Genomic DNA, 12097 nt, shown 5'->3' with positions numbered 1-12097 from the left:
TCAGCTTGAGTCACCACGATGACTGTATACAGTAGTCTAGACGTTGCGCGCGATTATTCGTAGCCTGTGCAAGGGTAGCGTCGTGGACTGTGGCTTGGAACGCGCGAGTATCATCGCAAGCAAGCGCAAACTCGGCAAAGTCGGACTTTCGTTTCGTTTGTTCGCGCAACTTGCACGGATAGACAAGAGAGCGAGCAAGAGAGAGAGAGAGAGAGAGAGAGAGAAAGAGAGAGAGAGAGTGACTCATCGCCAGTCGCCAGTCTATATCGCGATAGAAACAATAGCTGTCCACGTTTGGAGAGTCACGGCTGTGCCATGAGAGTGGATTGTTTCACAAATCTCAACCACTCGTCGGCCACGAAAAATCGCGATAGATTAGGTACGCTAATCGCGTTGTTTGCTGGTCGGCGCCTACTCGCTTTTTTCCGTTATTGTGTACCGTCGCTTCGAAACGATTATACGCGAGTCGTTCGTAGATAAGTGGAGAGAGATCAACGACGACGCTCGACAACGCGACTTTGCAATGCAAAGATCGACCGTTGTGTTCGATGTATCGTGTTTATCACGATGTCACGAGCCAACACTATTGCCTTTTATTTATTCTTTCTTCGTTCTTTTTAATTGATGGCTACGTAATTGTCTGAAAAGTTGGGTCCGTTGCTGAACTTTGCAATAACCAATCGACATGATAATATATAAAAGTCGACTGATCACGAATAGTAAGCTGAAACTCCTTCGATCCGCTATCTGCTACGTTCAGCTATTACGTAAAGTTGCTACTCTTATTACGACGTACTTCGGATTGCGCTTCGTTCTTCAAACACCACTAATCAAGGAGGACGTCTATTCACATTTTTCTTCGTTTTCACCAGCCCTGTTTTTCGTCTGATTCAAGGTGTGCTACCGAAATTCGTCGTCGAGCCAACAACCGGCTTTTTTCACCTTCTCACCAACCGGTCATCCGCTGGAATTATACTACGACCCACATTTACGATCGTTCTTCTTTTCTTCGTTCTTTTACCTGGCGTGACGAGGTACCGTGAGACGAAACTTTCTAGCCCTGCTACTTACTCTTCTCCACTGATTTCATCTTATAAACTTGACGATCGTCGAGAAGAGCGTGCAGGGAGAGAATAGTTTGGCACAAAGACGACGCGACGGTGACGAGGCGATTCGCGTTCAAACTTAGCTCACGACCAACGAGTCGCGAATTCGTAGTAGCTTTCGAGTAGTTTTGTACATAGCTTCTAATTAATTTTTAGCCAAGCGCCGCGAGAGACGCGATATATTGAGAAGATTTCAACGAAGAATAGATTCGTGATCTATTGATACCACACGTAATCTGTTGACGTGGTAGCCTTTCAATAGGCAAAATTATCAATCCCATTCTTTATCAGTTTCTCGATTTCATTATTCGGCCACACTAATAACGATCAATTCTCAGAAACCAAATGATCTACTTTTATAAATTCATTAGTCGTAAAAATGATATAAACGATAAAAGCGATCCTGCGGAGATATCTGAATGAAGATTTTAAACGTCTCTATTCAATGTTAAGATCTTAGAACAGCTGGAACATGTGTTTGGCCATATTCTAAATGTTTACGTAGATTCTAGGAAGTGTCAGATATTTATTAGAGACGGTAATGAATTTTTTGAGTCACGTTGGTATATTGTTTATTTCAGTTTAATTTTAGCAGAACGTTTGGTCCTGGTCATTAGACACAATTATGAAGAGTTAATAGTAGATAAACTTTAGTAGAGAAAACTCACCCACAACTTTGACAATACAACGAAAATCACAACTTTTTGATCGAATTACACCAGAGTCTCGCTGTAAAATAATTTACCAGCTAATAATATTAGTAATTTGACAAGTTACAAGTTGTAGACTTCTCTTTTGCAACTCTACTTTACGTATATTAACCGAATAACTAGTCATTTGTATAATTCAGTTGCAAAATTTAATTCCTTTTAGTAATTTGTTATTGTTGCATAAGCGAACTTATTGTAACTTACGATTTGTAAAATTTGGCTAATATTAGTTGGCTGGAGTAGAAAATCTCAGGTGCCCAAGTACTTCTGGACTATAGTGTACCATATACAATACGATTGGATATCGCGTTGTCTCTGGTGCACCGATTAAACAGAACTCTCTCTCTCACCGAGTAACGAGACAGTTAACATAAACGTAACTGTACTTGGTGGTACCGTAGATCGTTCATAATACGGAGCAACACTATTTCTGACAAGTAGCACTATAATTAGAGCACGTCGTGCACGCGGATGAAGAGGGATAGCCGGAAGAGGGAAAGAGAAAGAGAAGACCGTGGACATGTGTTAACGCGTGTGGAGGTGCCGCGGGGGCGAGAACCGAATCGGAGCTAACGAAAGTTTCCAAAACATTCGTCACGTGCCGATCGATCCGGGACGCGGTCGACCGAGCCACGGTATTTCTTTGTCATGTTTCGTTTTCCTTTTCCACGCCGGGATACACCTACGTATTATGCTGCTCTCGAGTTTTACTTTGCGACGTGTAACGTCGATTCTCGCGCGTGCACCCGCGAAGCTTTCTTTCGCGATCGATAAGAGGAAAGAAAGGCACAAGCGTTATCTTATTTAAAGCTTAATTTCATAAGTGCAAGTTTCCGGCGCTAGAAACGAGCGCTCCAGAAATCGATCGCGTTATATTCTCTATTTCCTGGAAGTATATTCGGGATTTTCTGGAAATTATGGGAAATTTGATTTCTACAGCTGGATCTGGTGAAACAGATGCGATTTTCACGTAGGAAAATTTCACGATTAATAACGGAGTATGTAGAAGCGTTAGCTCGAGAGAGACCAACCCAATATGTTTGCCCTGTTGCAGCTACTCGGAGTGTCAACGCGCAGAAACCTGATATTCGGTAGATGCCTTTTGAGAGCCGCTGGCCCGAATCAGCGTGGAACCATACAAAGGCACATGTACGTGAAGGAGATTCTAAAATATTCATAGTCGTCGTGGTCGGCTGTTAGTTGCGTACGTTTTTATATATCGCGCGTCGCCTCGTCGCAATGGCGAGCCGTGGGTTCCTCTCTCGGTTCGCCTAAATCAGAACGACGCACGATGGGTCCCCTCTTTTCTCTGGCTCGATCTCCCACTGCTCGCAACAACATGCCTCGGAATAAAATCCATCCACGAATATACGGAAACTCTTGCTGTTCTGTATCCTCTTCTATTCTCTATCCTCCATTTGCCGTAGCTTTGTTCATTTTCGTTTTATTTTTAGTTTTGCTGACGCTTTTCCGTTATTTATCATTTGCTGTCGAACCGGAAACAGCGTTATATCGCTTGTTAGCTGACTTATTGTACGATTAGAGAGACACAATTGTAGATCGTAGGAACGAGTTTCGCGCATCTCACTCGATCAAACTGGCGATCAGCACCGCTCTCTGTCAGCCTTTTTCCGATTCGAGAAATGTTCCAACATTCGAACGCTCGATAACGTCTTTACCTCGCGAAGGACGATCGTGTGAAATAGTAACGATCGTGTTTCCCTTTATCATTACAGGGAATGTGTGACATGTTCATCCAAACACAGCAGACGAGTAGCGTCAACGGCAGCAGCAGCAGCAGCAGCAGCAGCAGTAACAACACCGTTCACCACCACAGCAAGAAACGCAAGTTGGAGTACAACGTGAGTCAGCCGGTGATCCAACACGCATTGGTTCAATCGACCGGCGACTACCAATTAGACAATACCGGTCTGCAACAACGGTACTCCGTGAACGGTGCTAATACCGCATTTAGCTCGCTGCACAACAATAATGCGCTGCAGAAGAGTAGCCCGAACCAACAGACCCTGGTACGAGCCTCGACGATCAAGCTCTTAGACACGTACCAACGCTGTGGCCAGAAGGTTGGTGCCACTTCCTCCGATTTTCTCTTACCGATAATTCTCTTCTGACCCGCGTGATCGCGTCGAGGAAAGTCGACTTATCCTCGTCTCTATTCCTCTTTCTCTTAGTCTCGTTGCTCGTCAACTTTGGCGTTCATGTTTCCATCATCGTAGAAGACGAACGCTGGTCGTACGTTCGTAAACGCTTAGATCACAAATTTACAATCGAGAATGATGTATTTTTAAGCGAATTCTTGCTGTTTAAACTTTATATCTATCGAATCCTTCGCTTCTTTTCCTATATTTTATTCTTCCTTGCTATTGATACGCTCGATGAGACGCCGCTTACCGCTTGAAATCGCTATAAATAAGTATTAACGGTGAAGCCATTCTCCTCGCCTAAAAACAACCCGAAGAAGACTTTCTTTCACGGTTTTGTAACGCGCAATCGTGCGATGGGACATGTCCCGATAGGAAACAGAGTCCTTATGCGTGTTATTTATGAATGTTATTGTGAAATAAAAAAGCCTCGGTTTTATTTCAAGCGTTTGTTACATCGTTCAAGGGGCATGTCGACATCCTGAAATCTTAGGAACGTATCCTTCCAAGTGTTCTCTCGTTCTCTTCACATCTCGTCCTGTCTCGTTCAGTTTGATTCGAAGCAGCGATTTCTACTACCAGCTAACGACACAGTTAATCCGTTCTTTATCCGTGTACATACTTTATTTCGTCATCCAGTTGGTTTTGTCTGATAAGAAAACTTGTGTCTACCAGCGGTATTTGTCCCTGCTTATTTTTCACCATGCTGGTTTCCGCAATCGTTCATGATACAACTCGTTACGATCGCTAAAAATAGTGGCGCGTTCTTTCCTTTCCCGAGCGAACGGTCATCGTGCTCGCCATTTTTTCTCCATGACCGTTCGAAAATCGACTTTGTCATCTGGCCACGTTGGCTGTTTCGCAGAAGTAAGTAGTGGCTTTCGACGACAGCGATTCGTCGAATCGTTTGGTAAAAGACTAAAAAAGGAACCAAGAGAGTTTTACTAAAAGAGAGAGAAAGAAAGAAAGAGAGAGAGAGACAGAAAGAGAGAGAGAAAGAACGTAGTATCCGCGGAATGATCGTATCCGCCGATCGTATCGTCAGCGTTCGACAGCTACGGATTAATATCGTCTAATACCTGTCATGAGCCAACTTTCACGAAGGTAGCTTCGTTCTGCACGGACATACAGAGCCGTAAACTATTTTTGTCTTTGCGTATCTATCGTATTAAATGCTTCGCAAATCGATACGATGCCATTCTGACGGATAATTAGGGATATAATTGATTTTCGTTGATCCTTCGATCGCCAAGATATTGTAAGCAAGTACAGATGTACGAGCGTTTCTCAGAAATTTTTCCATGTGGCGTAGTTAGATATCGATTGCCGTCAAGGCTTTCATTTCATATTTCATGACCGGCCATCGTGATGTATTTCCGCTAGTGTTCGAATTTTCATAATGCTTGCTAAATCTCAATGTCGAAGATCATCATCGAAACGACGTAAATCGATGTGTATGCAAAAAACCATTACGTAAAACATTAATAACTAAATTTTTCTTCATATTCTACTGACTACACATCCCGTACGTGTTTGAAACTAATTTTTAACAACGCGCGAATGTCTGTGTGTATGTGTGTATTTGTTTAACAGACGAGAGTCATGTTATTCATGTTACATCGATTCTTATGGATTGTGTTTTGGATTTGTGTTGCCTCGGCTTGGATTCATCAAAGTTTCGTCCTGCGTGTGTTCGTCGTTATCATCCCTACCCAACTAAAGCTATCAAAAACTATCTACGATCTCTTAACGTCCAAAAATTTTTGTATAAGGTGTATTCCTCCTACAGAGAAAAACTTGGTCGAGGGAGGGTAATGGTGACGGCCTGGCAGTCCACTCCGCCAACGCGACGAACGCAGTGGGCAGTACTGTAGTGTCGCAACATCATAATCAACAGCAACAGCAGCTGCAACAACAACAGCAGCAGCAGCAACAACAACAACACAAGCAGACAGGCATGACGGCACATAGCAAGCAAGTAACCAACGCTGCCAATGGAGGCGGTGGCAGCAACCCCCAAGGAGATGGAGATTACCAGTTGGTACAGCACGAGGTTCTCTATTCTATGACTAATCAATATGAAGTCCTCGAGTTTTTGGGCAGAGGTACTTTTGGACAGGTAAAAGTTTTTTTTTACTCTTCCATATAAACTATGCTATTTCTTCCTGTTCATAAAAACTAAACGACATTTTGCCTTTGTTCTGTCCCTAGGTCGTAAAATGCTGGAAAAAGGGAACCAATGAAATAGTTGCCATCAAAATTCTGAAGAACCATCCATCGTATGCGCGCCAAGGGCAGATTGAGGTAAGTTAAGATATGGATGATTAGTCAATTTTATTCTTAAATCATGACTAAATGCAATTTTTATCCTGAATAGGTCTCCATCCTGTCTCGACTCAGTCAGGAAAATGCGGATGAGTTCAACTTTGTGCGCGCTTATGAGTGCTTTCAGCACAAATCCCATACCTGCTTGGTCTTTGAGATGCTAGAACAGAATCTGTATGATTTCCTGAAACAGAATAAATTTTCACCCCTACCCCTCAAGTATATCAGACCGATTCTTCAACAAGTACTCACCGCTCTTTTGAAACTTAAGGTAAACTGCGTTTATGTACTTACATGCTGGGACAATTTTGTGTTAATTTTTTTATGGATTACCGAATAACCTTATGAATATATCTTTTTAGCAATTGGGGTTAATTCACGCAGACCTTAAACCGGAAAACATTATGTTGGTGGATCCAGTTCGTCAGCCTTATCGTGTAAAAGTTATTGATTTTGGGTCAGCTTCCCATGTATCTAAAGCTGTCTGCAACACGTATTTACAATCGCGATACTACCGTGCACCTGAAATTATACTTGGACTTCCATATTGTGAAGCAATAGATATGTGGTCGCTCGGCTGTGTAGTTGCGGAATTGTTTTTAGGATGGCCTCTATACCCTGGTAGTTCAGAATACGATCAGATTCGATACATAAGTCAGACGCAAGGCCTACCAACGGAACACATGTTAAACAATGCCAGCAAAACAACAAAATTCTTTTACAGAGACATGGACAGTAAGTATTGTGCTTCATAACCATCTCGAAATTGATATTCTTGAAGAACAGGTACAGATAGCGTTAAATGAATTGCAGGTACATATCCATTTTGGCGATTAAAAACACCGGAAGAGCATGAGGCTGAAACTGGTATCAAATCAAAGGAAGCGAGGAAGTATATTTTTAACTGTCTCGATGATATTGGTCAAGTTAATGTCCCGACTGATTTGGAGGGTGGTCAACTTTTGGCAGAAAAAGCAGATAGAAGAGAGTTCATTGACCTCTTGAAGAGGATGCTCACAATGGACCAGGTAGTAATATCTAGTTCATGCTTTGATTCTATGCAGCGATTGGAAGACAATGGCTAATTTCTAGAATAGGCGAGAGTCATTCCTTATCCATCGCGTATCCTTATTATTTGTAGGAGCGCCGCATAACACCTGGGGAGGCTCTGAACCATGCCTTTGTTACGCTGGCCCATTTAGTCGATTATGCACATTGTAACAATGTTAAGGCTTCCGTCCAAATGATGGAGGTTTGCCGACGAGCCGGTGACTTCACTGCAAGTCCAGCGCATCATCAAGCTCCTCCAGCACCCCAACCACCACCACCAACATCATTGGTAGCTAATTTCGTGCCGACGACAAATGGTAGTGCCGTAACTTTCACCTTCAACAACCAGTTGACCAATCAAGTACAGCGATTGGTTAGAGAACATCGGACTGCGCAAACAGGATATGATAATCTGGTTTGTTCATAATTTTTCTCGGTACCCTTAATTGACGCAATGTTTAATATCGTGTTATTTGAAAATTCAGTTTTGACCTTTCGCTTTCGCACTTTAGTTTTATTGTTTGTTGTTTATGTTTCTTCAGATTATATATTTTGTATATGGAGTTGATTTTCTATCACAGTGTATTCTTTCTTTTAGTATCAAATATACAGTAACAGTAGTCGTCGTGCGACTCAGTACAGTAGCTCGTCAAGTGGATCAAATAGCGGACGAAGTGGAGTGCACGACTTTCCACATCAATTGGTGCCTGGTCTACTTTGTCATCCACCCAGTTATCAGACGATGCCAAGTCCTGCAAAACACGTAGTTGTTGCTCAAGTAAATAAGACACTTTTCATTTTAACTTAGTTACATATAATCATATTGTATATAATCAAATGTTTCAAAAAAATTCGTGATCGTTTAATTGCGCTTTGCACGTTCTACAGCCTCCACAAGCGCAACAAGGTCCGTTACAAATCCAACCATCGATTATATCGCAGCAGGCCGTTGCTGCTGCAGCTGCAGCTGCCCAACAACAATATGCAGCGGTTCCCGTATCTATGGTGGAAACTGGACGACAAATGTTACTAACCGTAAGTATTCTTGAAACGAACAAATGTTACAACGTTTATGAATTATAAATGGCCAATTATATTTTATCCTTGGATCACAGAATGCTGTACAAACCTCTTGGCCTGGTGGAAGTCGTCAAATGGCCGCTATCGTACCATCTTGGCAACAGTTACCACCGCAACATGCAGCCATACAGCAGCCATTACTGAGTGATGCTGGAGATTGGGGAAGACCTCTTATTGTCGATAGTTCTGCTATTCTGCAGGTAAACCTTATTGCCTTATCTAACGATTACTTTTATAAGTCAGTCGGATAGGTTTGTAACTAATCTCCCTTGTTTTGGGGAAGGATCAGAGGCCAGTATTTCCTGTCACGGAAGTATACAATACTAGTGCCCTTGTTGAGCATCCTCCTCAAGGTTGGGGCAAGCGTAGTGTTACGAAACATCATCAACATCATGTGTCTGTACCCCCGCAGTCTCAACATAGGCACGAGCATAAAAAGGAAACACAGCAGTTAAGTCCAGTGAAAAAGAGGGTAAAAGAAAGTACTCCACCGAGCAATATGAGACGGCATTCACCTTCCAGCGGTCATTGGCAACAGCAACCCATGCAGCAACACCATCACAGCAGCAAACACAGCAGTAGTCATAATGTAGAACACCATCAAGTTACATCTGGTCGGCAGCAAACTATTACAATTCACGATACACCATCACCTGCAGTTTCTGTTATCACGATAAGTGATAGCGAAGACGAAACACCGGGCAAGTGGTAAGTTAATTTAATTATTTTCGTAGAATATTGGAAAGTAGTTAGAAATTATTGTTCGCAATTATAAGGTTAGAAGAGAACTGCTGTTTTGTGGGTACCGTATCGAAAATGTTACAGCCATCTTGAATTTTTATTATTTTTATTACTTTGTTATTATCTTGCTTCGTTAGAAATTTTTTTTCTGTAGCTCTTTGAATTTAAAAATATGATTATCCAGTGTCTCGTTTACAAGTGTCTATGATTTTGTAATGTTGTTTTGTATTATGTTTATCGAATTTTGTCGATAAGTTCCAATCATAAATGTTTCCACCGTGAAACATATTTATTAGTAATTTATTAGAATAGAAAGTAGTGGAATCATGCATGAATATCATTGACAGCTGTGGAGATCGGCAATGTGGAGCCTGTCAAAATTTGGCAACTCGCCTGTCTGGCGATGGACGTCCAGTCCGCGAGGAAGTCATTCGAAGGTATATGAATGTAACGTAGTATCACGCAATCACACACCATAGCATCGATTAATGGTTAATAATCGCTAAGAACATGGTATAACACGAAGCTTCATAGCACATTGAGAAATTAATGTTGTAAAACAATTAACGTATTTCGTGTTACTGCACCTGTACAAATACTTAAATTGCAGGACTAAAAATTGTATATAATAAAAGCAATCTAGAAACACGGTTGTAGCGCTTGAAGTGTCAATTGTCTCAACGGACTAACAACACTCTGATTTACAGCTCTAGCGTTTAATGCCATTTTTTCATGCTGAGTGTTAACGTATTTTGTATTGTATGGGGATATCTGTTCTCCCTGACTGTTTCATGTGTAACTTACTGCATATGTTTTTTACTTCTAGTACGCAGTCAACACCACGCGTGGTTCAACCAATACAGCAAACCCATTCAAGTAGTCAGTCGCATACTAATGGCCACGTAACAACGCATAGTACATCTCAAAGATCGCAACGAAAAAATATTATCAGTTGTGTAACTGTCGGTGACAGCGATGGCGAAGCTAGTCCAGGTCGAGCGCATAATCCATACCAACATTTACCGCAACATCCTCAGCATCAACAAACTACGCAGTTAATTAAACACGAACCCCAACAGCAACATCACGTCAGCAGGTAATTATATCAACGATCAAAGTTTATAATATCATTCGAAACAGTTGTGTATGAAGACAATGTGTTGTTGATTGCAGTAGCAGTTCTGGATATTCGTCTCAATCGCAAAAGAAACGTTTATTGGCCAAAGTACAGTCCGAATGTAATATGGTGAATGTTGCGACAAAACCGGAGCCCGGCGTTGAGTACCTTGCACCTCATCCGTGTCACGCGCCAGCCTGTAAAGAGCCACCGACCTATCAGGTTAAATTTTAATTCAAATTACAATCCTTTCTTTCGTTTCTCGATCTTTTCTCTCCGTTTTCTATGTTATTCTATTTTATATAATTTTTATTTCTTTTTTTTTCTTCGTTGTCCTTTTTTTTGTAATTGATTTAAATTTTCAACCGAAAGTTTCTGGGAGTATCGAGGAACAAGCACGACGATCCTGATCTGCATTCATTGGGATACCCCCTTCCTCTGTCTTAGTAATCTTTCTTTTGGAAATGTTTTTCTAGGATGATGCCTATGACATGCATGACTACTTCTTGCAGTATGTGACCACGAGTAGCGCGCATCCGCACCTTCAAGAGCAACACATTGTGTATACGACTGGCACGGACAAGCGGGTATCATGGCCTGGAAAGAGAGCTGAATACAAGCACGAGTACGTTCAACCACCGGCTGCTCATTCCAGAGACCACCAGAAATGGGCGGTAGCGAATACTGTGCATCAGTATAGGTAAGCATCGCACCGCATGTTACAACGTTTGATTTACACGACACTTGAAGCATGTAATATATCATACACAGATAGATTTAGAAAAACCTAGCAGATAAGTACATAGAATAGCATAGTTAAGCGAGATTTATATGCACGTAGTTATTGAACGCATGTAGGTTTTCTCTTTGAATGAGAAATGACCAAACCGATGACAGGCAGCTCGTGTATACGTTGTCGAGACAACAGACGGGCTGAATATCATGATCGGGCAAGTAAACAGCATGAATTTCTATGTTATTTCCGGAAAGTAAAAGATCGAGAGTAAAAGTGAATCTGAAAGGATCTCGGAATGAATCGATCTCCTGATTCTCCGTCGGTTTGGTCTCTGTCCTCTTAGAAAGACTTCTTACAGTAAGTAAAGAGCGCATGGGAATTGCATAACGAAGGGATGGATTTGGGTTTTGTAGGCAGAGCCAGGTGGTGGGTTCGGCAGCCCATCCGGGTCATACCCACAGTCACCATGGGCATCCGGCCCACCTCAGTCCTGGGGGCGGTGGCGGGGGCAGAAGTCCTGCAGGGGGGCCTGTAATAGGAAGTGCCCAGCATCTGGGACAGCCCCTGTACCAGGAGTACGCCCATGTGCGTTCAAGAGCCCATGCCGTGCCACCCCCGGTATACGTAACCGCCGCGCCTTCTCAGGCGCCTACTGCTATCCAGCAGCAACAAGTGCCCACCTATCAGGGATTCACACCCGGGTGGGTACCTAGACACCTAGTTGATGCATGCATGTGTGTACCATTTATTATATTTTCGTTCTAGTGATAGTTCATCGTATGTTGTTATATTTGTGATCGTACTGTAGTAGTTATTGTTGGAATATAGTGCGTTCCCGTGCAACCGTTTTATCTCGTTCTCAATGGCATGTAACGTTGTAAAAGATCGTGTGATGTATTTATTATAATTCGGTCGGATAATCGATATTCTTCTCTAAAAATGATCTGAACGTTGTTTTCATATTTTATTTTTATTTTTTACTAGTATTGTTCTTTTTTCTTATCAAAATGTAATAGATATATTTATACAATACATATTTTTCGCTCGATTGTACACTTATTTTGTACAAA

The 12097-nt window shown here is 42.0% G+C and overlaps 1 protein-coding gene across 19 annotated transcripts in view; it reads left to right on the top strand.

Moving 5' to 3' along the window:
• LOC100646216 (homeodomain-interacting protein kinase 2) overlaps positions 1-12097 on the top strand; it is a 50240-nt gene that overhangs the window by 19639 nt on the left and 18504 nt on the right. For 4 of the 19 annotated variants that reach the window (XM_020866127.2, XM_048410597.1, XM_048410612.1 and 1 more), the window contains exons 2-18: positions 2871-2965; positions 3553-3900; positions 5768-6097; positions 6190-6282; positions 6356-6574; positions 6666-7038; positions 7117-7334; positions 7445-7768; positions 7952-8131; positions 8242-8388; positions 8469-8633; positions 8717-9141; positions 9522-9611; positions 10001-10270; positions 10348-10513; positions 10768-10991; positions 11441-11761. In XM_020866127.2, the coding sequence (XP_020721786.1) occupies positions 2912-2965; positions 3553-3900; positions 5768-6097; positions 6190-6282; positions 6356-6574; positions 6666-7038; positions 7117-7334; positions 7445-7768; positions 7952-8131; positions 8242-8388; positions 8469-8633; positions 8717-9141; positions 9522-9611; positions 10001-10270; positions 10348-10513; positions 10768-10991; positions 11441-11761 (3947 nt within the window). In that variant the 5' untranslated portion in view covers positions 2871-2911. Of the gene's footprint in view, positions 1-2870; positions 2966-3552; positions 3901-5750; positions 6098-6189; positions 6283-6355; positions 6575-6665; positions 7039-7116; positions 7335-7444; positions 7769-7951; positions 8132-8241; positions 8389-8468; positions 8634-8716; positions 9142-9521; positions 9612-10000; positions 10271-10347; positions 10514-10767; positions 10992-11440; positions 11762-12097 lie in introns of those variants that run through there. The other 15 variants (XM_048410641.1, XM_012318618.3, XM_012318620.3 and 12 more) reach the window with 12 other exon arrangements.

The sequence above is a fragment of the Bombus terrestris genome, chromosome 2, assembly GCF_910591885.1.
Source record: "Bombus terrestris chromosome 2, iyBomTerr1.2, whole genome shotgun sequence".
Classification (NCBI taxonomy): Eukaryota; Metazoa; Arthropoda; class Insecta; order Hymenoptera; family Apidae; genus Bombus; species Bombus terrestris.
Note: the sequence above shows the minus strand (reverse complement) of the source record. Positions and strands in the feature narration are given on the sequence as shown.